This window comes from Gadus chalcogrammus, chromosome 8 (assembly GCF_026213295.1).
Source record: "Gadus chalcogrammus isolate NIFS_2021 chromosome 8, NIFS_Gcha_1.0, whole genome shotgun sequence".
Taxonomy (NCBI): domain Eukaryota; kingdom Metazoa; phylum Chordata; class Actinopteri; order Gadiformes; family Gadidae; genus Gadus; species Gadus chalcogrammus.
Genome location: NC_079419.1, coordinates 1,012,585 through 1,032,257, shown reverse-complemented (window position 1 = coordinate 1,032,257; position 19,673 = coordinate 1,012,585). Strand labels below are relative to the sequence as shown.

Here is a 19,673-nt window from a genome sequence, read left to right as displayed (position 1 = left end):
TATAATTAAAGGTACATCTCCAGTGACTAGTAATGTACCATGCTGAAATTTTAACGATTGTAGAGAACAGTGATGAGATCTTTGGAAATTCTTGGAATTCAGACGATTTATTTTATTTAAAGTTTCACTCATCTAAAATTTCAAGGGCTAAGCTTCAAAAGCTGATGCAAAATAAGTTGTTGGGTGGCCTTTGAAGCAAGATGAACAATATTAAGGAAACAAGCAAATGAGCCAACAACAAAACAGAAAAAAAATCGGTATTTAATTTATTACTAATTTATTTATTTACAAATAATTTAAGTTATTTGGGTAGATTGATAGTGCTGACTTTAACTGACAATTGTTAAACCAGATGAGGATGTGATATGAAACTCAGTATATTTGTGCAGATGTCATTTTCATTAGGAGAAATAGTTATCAAATTGATCGGAGGATATGGTCAAATTTGCAGAAGGGATAAGATGGACTGATTTATTCAGTAAAACAAACAAAAAGGAATATGTAAAAATAAATGTAAAGAATAATAGAATAATACATCTTGAAATAATATTTTTTCTGTGAAACATTCATTGTATTATTATACGCTATTTCCCATATATACAGCTTTCTGACTAATGTCACCACTTATTCTACTGAAGGTATTTGGGGTACTGCTGGTAAAACTCCAGGGTTTTTCGGTTTTGTTTGTAATGGTCCTAAAATAAATCCACCATCATGAGAGAAAATATGTTTCACAGTTGACTTCGAATAAGATGACCTCCCTATATATACAGTAGCTTGGCAACGCAGCATGCAGTTGGACGTCTCCTGCCACCTCTGATCTTAAAGGAGTCGAGGGAGGGCGAGATGGGAGACGGGAAAGGAGCTGACAGAAGGAAGGGAGATGCTATTTAAGTTTTGTTTTGTATTTAAGTCGGAAGGAGCGTCCAGAATGAATCGCAAATATCTGTCGCCTTTATCATTCGCACTGAATGTACATTAAGATAAATACAGCTATTTTCTATGGGTAATGCCGATTATGTGCCAACTATATTTTGTCACAAATGGGGGTTCTAGTTTTGTCATATATCGAGAAAATTATTTCTCTGTAAAATATTTGTATGGTTTTGTACGTTGTACAGGTACATGGGTTCTTTTCACAAAGCACTATCAATAACTTTTGAAAATACAATTTTTTCACAAAAAAAATCAATGTAAAAAGCAAATCTATATTTGAAGATACCGCTAAGTAATGTCCATTGACTGTTGCTAATAAAACACTTGCAAAAATATTTATTTTCAAATGTTGTAGTTCTCTTCATGTTTAGATTGCAATGGCTGTTAACTTTGTTAGTTTTCTCGGTTGTTATTTTGTTGTTAAGGTGATGAAGATCAATAAAAGTGGGTTTACATTTTATTCCTTTGTCTGAATTGTTCTGTGTCTGGATCACGTTTCGCTGGTTCATCAGGTTTTTTGTGTGACATTTGACTATTGTTTTTTTTGTAATGCATACTGTGACAGAGTATTTCATTTCAACACGGACAAATTTACAACAATCACCACAACCTACATATAACTACGATACTGGGCAGGCACCACCAGTAAACCTTGAGATCATGTGTGCGTCGGTGTGTACGTGTGTGTGTCAGTGTGTGTATAACGGTGAGCACTCGGTCAAGAAAAAAGGAACCTTCGAGATCACTGTGTGTGTGTGTGTGTGTGTGGTGTGTGTGTGTGTGTGTGTGTGTGTGTGGGTGTGTGTGTGTGTGTGTGTGTGTGTGTGTGTGTGTGTGTGTGTGTGTGTGTGTGTGTGTGTGTGTGTGTGTCGTTTCGGTGTCGGTGTGTGTGTGGGTGTGTATGACAGTGACCCCTTGGTCAAGAAAAAAGGAAACAGCAGGTTTAGTTGATCTGCCCACCAGAGACGGGCGTAATGTTGTATGAGGGGCGCTCTTACTGTGAAGCGTGAAAGTTGGCCGGGGTATCCGCGAGGGCTTCAGTTATCCTGCGACCAAATATAGTGCCAATGACCAACAGCTGCTCGCGCTGCCCGGAGACTGCCACATGGAGCAAACCACTCTGATCCGGGCCGCACACGTTTACCTTGGTTTGTATGAACGACATTTGTCCAATGTCCTATTTCTTGTATTTTTACAGATTATACTCTTGTCGTAAACAGACAGACATGAAAACTGCTGGAAGGTTAACCGATAGAATGCGGAAGTTAACCAGTTTAATTCTGTAGGAATTTAATTAATATATTTCCAGCATGTGTTGTATCCTTAGAGGGCACACCCGGTACAGGTATGCAAGCAAACATTGCATTTATTCACTGATTTCCTATTGGAATTATTATTTAGTAACAATGTATAGTGCTCTATTCTGTTGTCATTGAATAGAAAAGAGGAATTCACAAGGTTTTGTTTGGTAACGTCAATTTAAGTTAAAAATAAATATATAGGCCTATATATATTGTAGACATATTAAAACATACAATGGAAGAGAGAGGGAGTTTAAAAATAAACTATAAAAAAACCATTTGATTCATCTTCATATTTTAAATATAGCCTACTACTACTAATAATATAAATAATGTTGGTTGACCAGAGTGTCCCGGTGTGTTAACATTCACACCGCAAACCAGATCAGCCTGAGCAAAGGCCATAGATACCTGTAAACTTGAACTTTACATGGAAGTGTTGTAACGCGATGACCAAAACAGAGCCTGGTTTACACGTGGTAGGGAAGTTACCATCAGCTGTGAATCGTATATCGTCAAGTTTACTCCTGCTCACCATGTTGAACATTTCTCCTTTCGGAATCTCATCTTCCATAGGAACACACTTAATATCCTCATTAGTGTTACTAAAACAGTCCCGATGTGAATGAGGGCCTTCTGCCTATAAGAGAACGCACACAATCGAGGTCGAAGAGACCTCTAGGTTCACGATCCCCCTGTGTTTGCAATTCATCTGTAATGTCAAGAAGAGAAGATTGGGGGTAAACTTAGTCCATGCTATACAGTTTGAGTATTTCCGTGAGAGAATCGCCAAGGTCAGTGGGTTTCAGTTTCACACTCACCCCGGCATTTGTGCCGCAGACGGCGTCAAACCTCAACGATGCCCGACGCACACACAGCCTCTCCTATTACACCGCTCATCACTTTTGCACAAAGGGAGGCTGTTGATTGGCTTGGTCACCAGGCAAGGTGCAACTTGCCTGCCTTAATATTATTATTTCTGGGGACATATTATTTAAAGCCATTATGGCCTACTTTGAAAACAAATGACAAAGGAAATATCTTGTTCCATGATCTTATGCGTGTCCACCTGTTTGATATCTTGATCAATCCCAGATGAATTGGTTTCAATGTGGAATGACAGAAGCATATATCTGTTTACACAGACTTGCTCAAACGACATTTATGCTAGCCCCGTTACAAATGTTCAAAGCAGTGGAGTGGACACAGTGGTTTGGTTATTTGCATTATTACAAAAATTGCCATGCATACCTCATTGCTCGACTCTGATATGTGGGATAGCTTATGGATGCTTTCTGTGAAGGGACATCAAATCTTAGTCTCATCTGTAGGACTGGGAGCTTCCTGTACATTTGATGTTGGCTTCGAGGGATTGCCTTGTAATTGGATCAGGATGAGGGACTAAGTTCCATGACCTTTTTGATTGGTCAGCATATTGTTGTCATTAAACACAATATGGTTTTGCTATTCAGTGTTCAATACAGTAAATCTCAACACTATTTGTATAATATAACTTTATTTATCACAGAACTCAAGTGTAGAGTCCCAGAACTCTTATGAAATGATGCCCTCTTTTTAGACCATAAAAACACATATCAGAAAATGGCATAGTGTTACAGAAGTGAATAAATAACTTAAATAAATAAGTATTATTTTAAAAAGTTCAAACTGCAGTTTGAAAAATAACAGAAACATGGTAATTTTGTTTTGGTTTTAAAAGGCCCAACAGAACGCACACCAGGTATTCCTTTGTTGATTTCCCACCTCCCATTGTTCCTCTCCATCTGCAGAGAGTTGTCTTCCTCCAGTCCCCCACGTCTCTTTATCCTCTCTGAACATCATGCTCCCCCACCCCTCCCCCTCTCTCATCCCAGTCAGAGCTTCCCGCTGGTTGCTGGCTGATGACACCCGTCCACCTTGTGCCATGCACCAACACGTCGGTAACAGACACACAAACACACTTTAATTGAGCTCAGGTGCCAGCCCGCCCCAAACCACCGGCATGGGCCTCGTCAGGAGGTCTTCGCCGCTTCCGCCCGGGTCATGCCGCTAAAGTCACTGCGACCCATGGCACCTGTTGTCGTGCATCGCCAGGGGCAACGCCGGGCCCCTGTTCACAGGGGCCGGTGACACACAGACCTACGACACAACAACGCAAACAGAGGCAGTAAACACCCGCGGCCCTTTGTGGACGCATCAAAATAACAATCGTAATGAGGTCCGTCTGGCCGCCACTGCCAAGGTAAAGCTCCTGGTAATGTGCTTACACGCACACACACACACACACACACACACACACACACACACACACACACACACACAACCACACACACACACACACACACACACACACCACACACACACACACACACACACACATACAGACAAAGGAGCATGCACACACAGCCACACACACAGACACACACACTCACACACACACCCATACATACACACAAAGAAGCATGCACATGCATTAACATGCACACACAAACACACACACACATACATGCACGAATGTACATACACACAAACACAAACGCGCACACACACACACACAGACACACACAAACATGCATGCAGGTATGTACACACAAACACACACAAACATGCATGCAGGTATGTACACACAAACACACCAATGTAAGTCTGGTCTATTTGATACATGGTCATTTTGCATTGGTTGTGTTTAACTGCATGCTCAGATAACAGTCGGCTGTTCCAACTCAACTTTTAACTTTGCACACATACAAGCACTCTTTGACCGAAATGCACACACATACACACACACACGCACGCACACACACACACACATACACACACACACACACACACACACACACACACACACACACACACACACACACACACACACGCAAACACACACACACACATACACATACACAAGTAAGTGAGAAGTAATACGATCTAGTACTTTGAATGGTCTTTAATGAATGACAGCATTTAGCAGCTGAATGTGTCCCTCCATGATAACCTACTTCCTATGCCTTTATGAAATATATAAAGGGATTTGAAAAATTGGTCAACACAATTGGTGAGCAGAAAGTTGCTGGTGTGATCCCATCCCAGATTCCTCCTGACCTAATGCTGGAGGTGTCTCTAACGTCTGCCTCAACTGCTCCCGTCGAGCTGGCTGTTGTGACTCTGCCGTGTATGAATTGGTGAATGAAAGTGTGTATGCATGGGTGAATGTGAGGCACAGAGTCTGTGCACAGGTTAAGAAGAGAGTATAAATGCAGCAGGCTATTTGAATGAAAGTAGAATGGCTATTTGATTAAATACAGGCCTGCTTTAAATAAATGTCATTAATACTGCCTTTTTGTTCTAAAAGTTTCCACTTCTAGCTCTAAGATATGTTTGAGTAGAACTGTGGCTCCAAGTTTACAAATTCATTTTGATAGATTATCAAATTATATATCAAAAACATTGTAGCCAATGGTGTCTTCCCTACAGGGGGTTGCAATGCAGAACAACGTAAAACAAGCTCTGTCTGTTTTTAGTTTGGGATAAGAGCACCCTCATGTGGCTACAAGACTAGCACAGTATTCACCATTGACTCGGTTAATGCAATATATAGAATATGTAATATTTATACTATATCATTGTCAGAATTTCTGAAACCAGTCAAAGTCACTCTTTGAATCTAACCCTATCACCAAATATCAACCAACAGCCAAACTAATAGTTATTCAATCGCATACATAGAGACATAGACATGTCATATAACGACCTCACACACACACACACACACACACACACACACACACACACACACACACACACACACACACACACACCCAACACACACCACACACACACACACACACACACACACACACACACACACACACACACACACACACAGGAGAAGGTATTGAGAAGAAGAGGGAGAGAGAGATTTATTAAATTATTCAATAGGGTATCCGCACGACATATTCATCACATCCCTAACGCTTTCTTTCTCAATCCATGATCACATCCAATGGTACTGGTCAGGTGGTAGCACGTGGGCAGAACATGCTCGCTGCTGATAGGACGCCCAGGCGGGACTTCCGTGTTTTTTTACTATGGAGAGGGACGCTGACCAGCATGCCGTTTAGCTCCATCTCCAAGCAGAAGTCACTGTCCGTCTCGCTAAGATTCTCATTATCTGCGATAAGATTCTCATTATAAAATGAGTTCCTCCACGCAGAAGAGGGTATACGCAAAGTTGCCCGTTTGCATAGTTGAGGATCATAACGACGTAAGTTTATAGGGCACGCTACGTTTAGCCGTAGCGTTAGACTGCTATTTGTTAAGTGGAAATGTTACGTTTGGTTACTATTAACGCTACTGGGAATATCTTCGTAGCTGCCCCATTATTATTTTTTTATTGTTGGTGTTATATGTCCCCCCAAAGTAGGGCGCCAGTGGTAATGTTGGTTGTGGATGTTGTAGTTGGGCTTCCTGTGTGCTGCCGTATTGGATGAAGCACAGCATGATGTCCAGCCCCATTTGTGACCCCGCCGTCCATGAACGTACTAGGACGGAGGATATTAATACGCCCGAGTTTTGGGTTACAATCTCATAAGCACTATGAAGATCCAGACGGCATTATAAACAAGTTCACATTACACATGATAACAATGATCAATTGATATTATTATTTCAGTCATTAATCAAATATGCAATAATCCGTCTTGTAATGGGCTATACTATATTCTGATGTGAACCAACTCTCCGCGATATACAACGTTGGGTCACAAATAGGCTAGTACTATCTATAATCTGTCAAAATAAAGCTGAATGGTTATTTATTTTATATCATGATTCATTTGACATAATTTAGACGATTTATTCGGAATAGATAATTTTATTGTTGGTATGACCGCTATTTCATTTGAATTAATAAACTTGAATCACTTTTTCCTTTGCAAGGTGGTGAGTCACATCTATCGTGCGATAGCATCAAAACACCTTCCGATGAGGAACATCAAGATGATCCATTTAGACTCCCATCCCGATCTGCTTATCCCTGTCAACATGTCTGCTGACGTCGTCTTTGACAAGGACTCTTTAATTGAGTATGTTTTGGATAGAATTAATACAATATCAAACGTACAGTTGAAGCCACAGTGCAGCATATGTCAAATATTCAGAAATATTGCATTTCACGCTCTCGCTATGGAGAGCGCTGTACGAGCCTTGCAAAAAAAACAATGCGATTCATTCATATTAATGATTCCAATTGATTAACCAATATGGTTCAGATATGGAGATGCAAAACAACCAAGGGAATTTCAAAACCATTTAACTGGATGCACATTAGAAACACTGACGATTCTACAGCATGGTCTCCAGTGTGCAGCGTAGCTCTTGTATATTCACTGTACCTGTGCCGTTTCCTCCTTCAGCCAGCTGAGTATAGAGAACTGGATCATGCCCATGGTCTATGCAGACCATGTGTCCTCTGTGGCCTGGCTTCACCCTCCCTGGGCCCAGCAGATCCAAGAAGGAGAGCACCGTATGGCCGTGGGAAAGGATTCCTCCACCACCACCATCAGGTAAACAGGCACGCACAACCCCACCCTCAGCCCCACCCTCAGCCCGTACGCCACGTCCACCTCCACCTTTAAGGGCTCCCTGCGATGCGTTACATTTGAAGTTCCACCAGTGAGGAAAGCCTCGGTAATTCCCTGGGAAACTAATCTCACTGCTTGCAATCCAAAACTAAACCTTTAAGTGTAACTCAAATAAAACATAATGTAAAAAGCGTTCCTACAGAGGGCGCTGTTATAGAGTATTGGACTATAATCCATTTATTTGGCCCAGCTTCATTTAAAAAACAAAGGTGGAAAACACACAGACCTGACCAGACATACTTTAACGCCAAACCGGTTGGAAGATAGAAAAGCACAAAAAAGTTGAATCACTGTTGAATCATGATGATGTTTCCCATCAAAATCTTTACATTTTATCGGAATACATATCGACTTGACTTCCCTAGTATGCTAATTTGTCGAACCTTCGAGAACCAGGTTTTGAGAAGGCGTTACAACCGGCGTGTTCCTTCTCTGCCTGTTGGGAGCATTTTTGCAAGTCTGAAATGCTGACTTTTCATTGGCTCTGCAGGGTGACCAGCAAGGACGACTACTTCCTGAGCGACGGTCTGTACGTTCCCGAGGAGCAGCTGGAGAACCCCAAGGCCCTGACGCTGAACGTGGTGCTGGTCAACCCCGCGCCGAGGAGCCACGCGGCGCACACAGGTACGGCTGGAGAGGGAGACCGAGGAGACGATGTTGAGGACGGTAGAGCCGGCTCTGTGTCTGCAGGGGTTACAGTGGTCAGCCATCGGTTCTCATAGCATGCTTCCCGTCCCGCCCACTCCACCCTGAGTGTTAGAAGAGCCCTCCGTCCACACGAGATGGGAACATCGATTGGAATCACTGTCTTTCGTTAAGCAGGTGGAATTGTTTTAGCCTGTCTGTAAGGGTGTTCAATTGACATATATTTTTCAACGGCGTAGGGGCAAAGGAACAGAAAATAAGTGGATTTAACCTTGAAGATACATCCAAAAAGTGCAAGAATCATCAGAGTACATAAAATGTGGGTGATGTGCCACTTCCCAGGAACAATACAGAGATAGTTATTATTATTATTTATTTTTTAAATGCTGCAGTCAGAACAGATGGGGTCCAGTCTGTGGCTGAAGGCTGGTCGGGGTTCAGATGTCCTCGTTCCTCTATTGTGGAGCCAGGACAGCAAACAAATGGATAGACGTATAAAAACTCATCAATTCATGTCGTAGGCCTTGACTTGACAACGGGCAGTGAAAGCTGAGCGGGTAAGGTCTCAGAGAGAGGCAGAAACGTTGACACCTGCTCTCTGCCCGGCTGGCGTCTCTCCCCAGAGACGGACGCACTGCGGTGGCAACCCAAGAAACCCCGGTCGGACAGCCAGGGAACAGACTGCCCTTTTCCTCCGGGGTCCTCCGGCTTGGACTGCGCTGCCGTGTTACAGCCAGCAGGGGGCGACAGCGGACCAGCTGATAAAGGATCACCTGGCTATGTCGTCAACACATTGTTGTCCGTGGTCAAGGAGACGGATCCGTACATACTGGATGTTGATCTGGATTTTTTCTCCTGTAAGAATCCTTTCAAAGAGCTGTACACACAGGTACCCGCACCCCTCCTCAGTTCCACTCTGTTTAATTCTCTCATTGTTCCAGACAGAGCGACCCAGGCCATGCCGGCTCACAATGAAAACCAGACGCATCCTGTAGCAACAATGGAGTGCCAAACAGCTGGGCAAATAGGATAAACACTGTGAATGACTGCTTCAGTCCGTCTGTTTTACCACCACTGCCCTCGAGGGAGTTAGTCCGGCCTGGACTGTTTGAGCCCATGAACGAAAGGCGCTTTATAAACAGGAGGAATGGTTGAGGCTCTGATTCTGATGGTGACTGTGTGTCTCCCAGGAGGAGTACGCCATCCTCCAGCTGTACGGGTTCAGGAGACCCAGCGCCACGGCCAGTGAGGTGAGCCACTCGGAGACCTACTCAGAGACCTACCCTCCAGACGCTCAACGAGACGTTCCAGGACAAAATACATCAGATGCATAAAAAAAGAGACCCAACAATAGGTGTGCTTGTGTGACGTGGGGGTGTATGTGTTTGCATGCACGCCTGTGTGTGTGCTTGTGTGTGTGTGTGTGTGTGTGTGTTTGCATGCGCTTGTGTGTGCGTGTGGGTGCGTGTGCGCGTGTGTAGGAGGCGATCGGTGAGTGTGTGGAGCTCCGGGTCCATCAGCTGGAGGACCTGGAGGCGGCGTTCGCTGACCTGCTGGAGGACGACGCCCACGAGACGGTGCTGCGCTGGGCCGCCAACCCCGGGTAAGAGCGGGGCCGCCGGCCGTCTTACACATCCTCAGCGTTCTGCCCCCGAGCCGGCGGCCCCGGGTTAGGGCGGGGGCGTGGTCGGCGAACCATCGCGATCGGGGAACCAGCTCTCACCAAAATACTAGAGCCCGACCGATATATCGGCCGATATTAGGCATTTTTCAAACTATTCGGTATCAGCGTTTATAATGGCCGATAAATGAATATTAAAAAAAAAAAAGTTTGTCCACCAGAGGGCGCTCTAATGCCCCAAACCCGCTGATTCAGCCAGAGTTAGGCAGAGTGAATGACGGAGATCGACTGAGATCATCATATGGACATCACTGTCACGAGACATAAATTGCTCGAATAACAATTTAAAGAACATCCCCATCAATTCTCTAAAGTCGATAAGCATGACTTAATTCATGACTACCATGTCCAGTTTTGCTGTTGTTACGTGTTAGCTGAGAGTGAAAAGGATTTAAAGGATAACTACAAATAACCAATGTTAGGGAAATCTGTTTGTTTTGTTGCGCGTTTCTGGATTTTTTTTTTAAATATATATCGGCCGATATATCGGCATATCGGATTTTTAAATCACAAAATATTCGTATCGGTATCGGCCTTAAAAATCCTATATCGGTCGGGCTCTAATACAAACAACGTAAACATTTCTAAATTCAAATTGGGGAGGTCATGTGACCCTGTAATCACCTATTTCACCTGTCGGCGTCATGTGAGGTTGAAGAGTGAACCTGACGAAGCCACAGCCAAACGCGCCGTTTGCATTCATAACATCTCACCAGCATGCGGTGATTTGACACTTTTTTGGGCTTTATATTATTGTTGGTTGCACAGCAACATCACCTGAGTATCAGAAGGCTGTGCACAGCGACTTCGTCCTTTTTAATAATCATTTCAAATTTTAAGTACAAATGGGAAAAATATGTAACTTTACTCTAAGTAACTACTCTCATCATCTTTTGTGTAACTCCTAAGAAAATGTTTTGTCTTAGAACCCTTCCACGTTGCCCTTTTCCCTTTCCCTATGACTTGATAGCCCAGCTTGAGTTGTAACCTGTTAGCTCGGGGCACAATGTGTTCCTCCAGGAGGATCCTGCTCTGATGTGATGTGTTTAACGTGTGGTTGCAGCATGGCTCCCCTCGCCCAGCTGGTGTCTAGTCTGAAGGCCAGAGACCAGTCTCCAGATTACGAGATGGTGACTACCCCTATATGTACTGTCCATTCATGAGTTAACATCAGGACTAAACACACTGTCCATTCATGAGTTAACATCAGGACTAAACACACTGTCCATTCATGAGTTAACATCAGGACTAAACACACTGTCCATTCATGAGTTAACATCAGGACTAAACACACTGTCCATTCATGAGTTAACATCAGGACTAAACACACTGTCGATTCATGAGTTAACATCAGGACTAAACACACTGTCCATTCATGAGTTAACATCAGGACTAAACACACTGTCCATTCATGAGTTAACATCAGGACTAAACACACTGTCCATTCATGAGTTAACATCAGGACTAAACACACTGTCCATTCATGAGTTAACATCAGGACTAAACACACTGTCGATTCATGAGTTAACATCAGGACTAAACACACTGTCCATTCATGAGTTAACATCAGGACTAAACACACTGTCGATTCATGAGTTAACATCAGGACTAAACACACACTGTCGATTCATGAGTTAACATCAGGACTAAACACACACTGTCGATTCATGAGTTAATATCTTGACCCTACACCTACTGTTGATTCATGAATTCATATAATTACTAAATGCATACTTTGATTCATGAATTAATATCATGACTAAACACACAATGTTGATCATTAATTAATATAATTACTAATACCACACACTGTTGATCATTAATTAATATAATTACTAATACCACACACTGTTGAATAATGATTTAACATCATGACTAAACATATACTGTTGGTTTATAAAAGAATATCATAACTTAAAAGATACTGTTGGTCAATCAATAAATATCATGAATAAAGACATCCTGGTGAGTCGTGTATTAACATGACTAAACACATCCTGCTTTCACAAGACACTCAATCTCTTATTAAACACATCCTGCTTTCACAAGACACTCAATCTCTTATTAAACACATCCTGTGCGTCATAATTCACGTCAGAACACAATACATTGCTTTACTTTTGTTAAGTGAGACGTTGCTCCTTATTTGATCCTGAAGAGCGTTCTGCAGGAGAGTTCCTCCCCCTTATATGAACTCTCTGCTGGCTCGTAGCCATGCCCCGCAGGACGCGTTGCGATGTGTTAATGTGTTGTTACAGTGAATAGCCGCTGCTTAGAGAAGGAGATCAGATCGGATCTGTGAAGAGGCGGCGACTTCTTTAGAAATTGCGAGACGGCATTGTGCGCCTTTCATTGGTTTATTTTATGACATCATCTTTGGTATCTTCATGTAGCTCACAGGGTTGCCTCTGTGGGGCCTTTGAGATCAGGGAACTGCACTCGGGAGGGAAGTAATTCATCAATGTGAGTTGAGGACAAGAAACAGGAATTGTGCTAATGACAGGGCAGGGAGTTCTCTTTATAGGATAATAGTCTTTGCTACTCTTCTTAAAAGACTTACCAAAGACTTTTTAGGGCTTGCTACACCCTATTTTATTTTTTAGTTTGTAACAATTATTAACAAGATCCTTACTGTAAGATCAGTGGTGTAAGCAATAATGCAGTCTGTCTGTCTCTCTGTCTCTGTCTCTGTCTGTCTGTCTGTCTGTCTGTCTGTCTGTCTGTCTGTCTGTCTGTGTCTGTCTGTCTGTCTGTCTGTCTGTCTGTCTGTCTGTCTGTCTGTCTGTCTGTCTGTCTGTCTGTCTGTCTGTCTGTCTGTCTGTCTGTCTGTCTGTCTGTCTGTCTGTCTGTCTGTCTGTCTGTCTGTCTGTCTGTCTCTCTCTCCCTCTCTCTCTCTCTCTCTCGCTCTCTCAGGTGCATCAGGCCGGCCTTACCTGTGACTACTCTGAGCTGCCTCACCACATCAGCACCGATGAGGAGATCGACGGACTGCTGCTGGCCGTTGAACAGATTCTCACGGCCCTGCCTAAACCAACACTGGTAACCATGTCCAGGTAGATGTTTCCACCAGCTTCAACTCCGTTTACCTTTCCACCGGCAAACCAAACTGATTGTGAAACCGGTCTCAAACATTCACCACACTGTGACCTCTGGTGCATCATTGCGTGAAACCGTACTTAAAGTCACAATATGTGTCTCTGCCAGCCGAGCTAAGCTAGTTTGCGTCACACAGTATCAGAGCCAGGTAGAGTGGAATGGACCCTGTTACCGAGCTGTGTGACTAGTGTTGCTTTCCTCAACGACCCTTTATCACGTGAGGAAGACGAGACGCAACGTAAATGCTGGTCATGTGACAATAACAATAATTAAATACATAATGCAATATTGTTGACGAATAGAAACGAGACTAAATGTGTTTTACAAAATAATACTCGCTTATTTTATTTATTCCCGGGGCTGTATCAGGTTATGTTACTTCCTGAATCCCCGCTCGTCGCGGCAGTATTTAGATTCACAAGACGCAGCTGTGGTGGTAGCGTTAATGGAAACGTAAGGCCCTGTCCACACTAATCCGGGTGAATATAAAATCGCACAACTTGTAACTGAAGATACATAGTACATTGCACAGAGAAATCATCATTTCCATTTCACCTGCCATATTTTTTTAGATGAGCGCAAGCTTGTGGCAGCGTCATGCCAGTGTCATGGCAACCAAACGCCATCGTATCTGAAAGCCTCCGTCTACCCTGGCCACACTACAACGCGAACCCAGCGTTTTCATATTTATCCACCTCAGCGATCTTCTTTGAAAAGTATCCTTTTCAGTGTCAGAATTCGCCGTTCTAATGTGGACGGTTCGTTGGTAAAATAGTGTCTTCCGTGTCTGGAATGGGTGCATTCTTGAGTCTATAAGGTAACAATAATATAATAAGATTACCTTGTTTGAATTGTGAAATGGGTTTGGCAAAAATAAAATGTTGGTTTTGTCAATACTACTAGGTAGGAAGCCTACTTATACTATATTGACTGAGTTAAATAGAATTGCATTAAAAAAAGTGACTAATACAATTTGCTTTAACTAAAACTAGACTAAAATAGTCATGGATATTTCTGACTAAAATAAGACTAAAATGCTCAGACTTTTAGTCGACTGAAACTTGACTAGACTGAAATGAGTGAACGTGACTAAAACTGATAAAAACGAAAATGTCAGCTTGACGTAAAGACTAGACTAAAACTAAAATTATAACAGTCCGCCAAAAACAACATTATGTGTGAGTCTCCGGCCCACTCACTGGGGGGGGCGCCGTCCTCCACATCGGGACCTAAACGGCATGTCGATATCACATCAGGCTGAACGCTGCTGGAATGCAGCGATTCAACGTTTTAGGCTTGGCTCTGTCCTCCGATCTACAGATCTGTCAACGCTCAACTTCTAGTGTGCGCTAGTTTATTCTAAAAAGAGGTGACAGAGTTATGGGAGGACCTTGTGCACATTCACAAGCAGGGCAGAAGGATGAAACGTTGCGGCTGTGCGGTGAGATGTCCTACACATCGTCACATCACACACTCCAACATCACCGATGCTTGCTAGTTGTGCGAAAAAGAAAACCCCCATGAAAACGTTGAGTGGGGCGGCTATACCGATGCCTTCAAATACGAGATGCTAGTGCAGCCGATGTCAATGACCACGTCAATCCTTTCCATATGACATCATTCTGGATATAATTCAAATGGGCAAATATAGGATGAAGAGACGAGTGCGACATTCGTTTCCGAAGCCCTAAACGGCACACGTTGCGCTCGGTCTGTTAACACTCGGTCCGAACAGACGTCCACTGGACACATTTTGGGTCAAGTTGCTCACTGTTCCAAAGTTTCTGCTCAGAGAAATCGTAATATGGGCTCAGTCATTAAGTGTGTGTGTGTGTGTGTGTGTGTGTGTGGTGTGTGTGTGTGTGTGTTGTGTGTGTGTGTGTGTGTGTGTGTGTGTGTGTGTGTGTGTGTGTGTGTGTGTGTGTGTGTTTCAGATCCAGTCTAGACGAGTACTGCCCCGTGGAGCAGGTGGACTCCATCCAGAACAAGGTGCTGTCCGTCCTGGAGGGGCTGTACGGACAGCTGGAGGTCCGACAGACCTACGACAGCCCCCCGGTGGACACACAGGAAGGCCAGCTGGCCATCTTGTGATGCTAGCACACGCACACACACCAGTGTACAAACCCCATGTATTCAACACATGTATTGAAGAAGCAGATGTATAGATCACATTTAAGTCAATGTTTGTTTAAGTAAAAAGTATTATCTTTGTGTACAGTTTGTCGTTGTGTACTGTCATTTTGTTTGAGGTCATTTTCTCGAGGTTGAATTTTCCAACCTGCATCTTTTCTAGAACTGCATCATGTATAATGCTGGTAGACTAATAAACAATGTTCGTCGTTTGTGTTTTTATCATAAAACTGAAGCTTTCTTTGAGTTTCCTGGTGCTGTTTCCTTCACCCTAACTGTCAACCGCCTCCAGACACAAGATTGTTCACAACGCATAATGAAGTGAAAGCAAAAATAAATCCAGTCTCACTACACACTAGCCTGACAGTCGTCACCGTTGACAGCAGTACTGCCCAATATGCAAGAAGGAGCACTGAAACAGAGTAAGTTACAATGGTCATGGTCAACCCTGATACGATAATAGAACCCTGTTTAATATTATCTACTCCAAAGACACGTCTCAACTCCCTGTCATCTCTCTGGATGCTGAAAAAGCCTTTGATAGAGTTGAGTGGGAATACCTTTTCACTGTTCTGAAAAACGGTGAACATCAAAAATACCAGGTATGAATATTTCAATTCAGCTCGTGGGGCTGTCCACTTTCTCCCTTGCTTTTTGCCATTGCTCTCCGTAGCTGTGAGGATTCCAACCTCATTCCTGGGGAAAACGCACATGGGTGTTTAACATAGGCTTGCGTTGCATGTGGATGATTTGCTTTTGTACATCACTGACCCTCTTTCTCAACTACCCAACATTCTGTCGATTTCACAAAACGTTGGCTCCTTTTCTGGGAACAAGCTGAATCAATAAAAGAGAAAGTCTCCCTATAAACTCAAATGCTCTCCTGCTTTCTCAATCTGATATACCATTTCAACTGAATAACATCAAGTAGGCTACTTGGGAGTAACTGTCACTCGTACACTGTCTGCCTTATTAAATGCAAATTTTACCCCCCTACTCAGCAATATCTGCTTTCCAGAGATGGCGTCATCTGCCCCTCTCTATGCTTGGTCAAATTAATTCAGTTAAGTTGAACATTCTTCCAAATTTCTTTTTCAATGCATCCCCCTATTTTGGCCAAAATCATATTTTAAATCTATTGATCAAGCGGTAATTTCCTTCTTGGAGTTGAAGGACTCCTAGGATTGTGAAGTCCCTCTGGCAGCAGTCCTCACTCAGCAGAGGATGGCTTTGCCAAATTGTATGTACTATTACTGGGGAGCCAATATCAATATATTTCTGTTTTGGGTACATAACGCCCAACCCCTGTGGTGCCAACTCGAGTTGAGGTCGTGTGTGTCGTCCTCTCTTCCTGCTCTTCTCTTCTCATCACTTCCGTCACCTCCCTCTCGTTACACAGACTAATTGTAACTCCTTGAAAATGTGGTGTCAATTCAGGCGACATTCTACGTCACACTCCCCCTCTACTCTTATGCCAATAACCCCTAATCGTCTTTTCCCGTCTTCTTTTGTATTCCTGTTGTTGGAGAGAAATGGCGTACAGTCGTTCAATGATTTATACATTGGCAGAGGTTTTGGTAGCTTCACAGACCTATCGGCTTCACATGACATGCCCACAACACACTTAATTTTCAAATTAGGCCTTGTGTCCTAAAGACCTTTTCTGACTTCCCCTCTCAGGAAGCCATGGAAAGACCTCTTAAAACTATCAGAGGTCACTTGTTTCCCATATTTATTGGGGTCTTCTGTCGTTAAACACAGAGCTGTGCTCTAAAAGTGTCGCAGCCATGGGCACAGGAGCTCGGCGTATAATTTGAGGAAGATACTGAGAGAGAGCCATTAACAGAATACGTTTCTTCATCATGTGCCCGTTTGGGCCTGATTCAGTTTAAAATTGTTAAAAAATGCATCTGTGGAGTTCACAGGCTATCAAAAATATCTCCAGACACTGAGGACATCAAGTGTGGAATCAGACAATGTCACTTGACTCATATGTTTGCGTCATGCCTCAGACTTGAACTTTCGCGGACCTCCATCTTTAAAATCCTCTCTGTAGGAATCACTTTGGAACCGCGCCCTCTAGTGGCCATATTGGGTGTTTCACCCACCCCCACGTCCTCGGCAAGACCCATGCAAATGTTTTGGCCTTCGCCCCCCTACTGGCTAGGCGTAGAATTCTACTTAACTGGAAATCCCCACAAACCCCCATGTTTTTTTTTTAATTAGAGAAAGTCAAATTCACTATACGGGGACACAAGCAGATTTTGTGCTCTTTGACTTTCGGATGAATAGCCTATTTGTACTGTACAATTTGCGCTATAAAAATGAATGAAGACACCTTGATCAGAATGTTATTGTTCTGAGTGTCGGTAGGGGTAGTAAGTGGTCGTTTTTTTTTCTTGGATTGATAAATCACATTTTCTGTTATGTTATAAGCATTAATAGTTGTGAATGAATTAACTTCTATCCCTCCTACTGATTCATAATAAAACGATTACATTATCATGAATAGTTGAAAAATATCCAGTCTTCATTTTTGTTTCAAACCCCTTATAGAGGAAAGATCCTGCCAGGTCCCTTGTGATAACAGACTTCAATGAGGCTGTTGAACTTAATCAAGTTTAAACAAAGGTATGTGACGATTACTTAATATTGCTCATGGTTCGGCAGAAGCCGGCGCAAGAGCCAATTGTCTGTAAATTCCCATATATGACATTTCCGGATGCCCCACGCTTTCTTAAGAGTTGGCTGCGAGTCATCCGACAGCTTTAGAAGGCGGAACTCTCTTTCTCAGAGCCAGAGTTATTCAGCAGTGAAAGTGATAAAGCTGTCAAAGCAGAGAGAAGAGCGAAGAATCTGTAAAACATCAGAAGATCAGAAAACCTCAGTTGTTGAGTTTGATGATTTTCTGACTTTTCTGATCTTCTAATGTTTTACAGGCTCTTCGCTACTTTTCTTCTCTCTGACAGCACTTTTTTCCGCTGAATAACTCTGGCTATGAGGAAGAGAGTTCCACCTTTTAAAGCTGTCGGGTGACTTGGCAACTACCTCCGTCCGTTGACTGATCTCCATTGACTTTGAATGGGGACGGGTCCCGCGCAATGCATTGTGGATCCGTCCGCTGAAGGCTCCGTCAAAAAGTTGAACAATTTTCAACTTTTTCGGCAGCGACGGATCCGTCATCCAATCAGATCACGTATGCAAATGTCAGCACTGTGACACTACTCGGGCTCTGACGACCCTGGAAACCTCCCCCATCCGTCAGCCACGCCTTCTGAGTCCCGTCACCCTACATGCCCACTGCACTCAGTCAACGGACGTGGGAAAGCGTGGCTGACTGATGGGGGAGTAGTCTTTGCAGAGGCATCTGTCAGCCAATCAAATTGCTTCGCCGGTTCTTCCCGCTTCTTCCTGCTTGTTGCGATGCAAGATGACCCGCTTTCCCGCTTTCCAGTATCGTCAGAGCCCGAGTCGCGTCACAGTGCTTAAATTTGCATACGCGATCTGATTGGATGACGGATCCGTCGCTGCCGAAAAAGTTGAACATTTTTCAACTTTCTGACGGCGCCGAAGGCTCCAACGAACGGACGGATCCACAATGCAGCGCCGTCCCCATTCAAAGTCAATGGGGATCAGTCAACGGACGGAGGTAGTGGGCACGGGGCCTGACCCGTGGGCACATGCCCACTGCACCGTCAGTCAGAGGACGTGGGAAGGCGTGGCTGATGGATGGGGAGTAGTCTTTGCAAAATTTGCATACGCGATCGGAGGTAGTGGGCACGAGGAAGGCGTTTGAAACCAAAATGAAGACTGATAGCCTATCTTTTTCAACTATTCATGATAAGGTACTCCTTTTATTAGGAATCAGTACGAGGGGTAGAAGTTAATTCATTCAAAACTATGATTAATGCTTATATAACATAACATCAAATGTACTTTATCAATCCCAGAAAAAAAATAGGAACTACCACTATTACTACCCCTACCGATACTCATAACAATGAGAGACATAAGAAGTCACAATATAATTCATTGCAGCAATTGCAGCAACCAAAAATACATGCGCAGCCGAAATGTACCGATCAAACGCCACGTCACAAGGCATACAATAAAATCAAATGATTCCATTGCTCTTGTGTGGGAGGTTGCTTTAGAGCTGCACTTGCTGTTTCCCTCTGATTTTAATTCACCGTCGTTGTTAAAATGTCCTCATATTGATCAATGACAGAAGACATGGGCTACTAG

The 19,673-nt window shown here is 43.3% G+C and overlaps 1 protein-coding gene across 1 annotated transcript; it reads left to right on the top strand.

Moving 5' to 3' along the window:
- Positions 1–6,322: 6,322 nt before the first annotated feature.
- On the top strand, positions 6,323–16,318 carry LOC130387621 (UPF0489 protein C5orf22 homolog). The gene is made up of 10 exons (XM_056596806.1): positions 6,323–6,498; positions 7,173–7,318; positions 7,649–7,798; positions 8,367–8,500; positions 9,145–9,410; positions 9,712–9,771; positions 10,003–10,124; positions 11,266–11,332; positions 13,116–13,255; positions 15,233–16,318. The coding sequence occupies exons 1-10, from the start codon at positions 6,430–6,432 to the stop codon at positions 15,387–15,389; spliced, it is 1,311 nt and encodes a 436-aa protein (XP_056452781.1). The 5' UTR covers positions 6,323–6,429; the 3' UTR covers positions 15,390–16,318.
- The last annotated feature ends 3,355 nt before the right edge of the window (positions 16,319–19,673 follow it).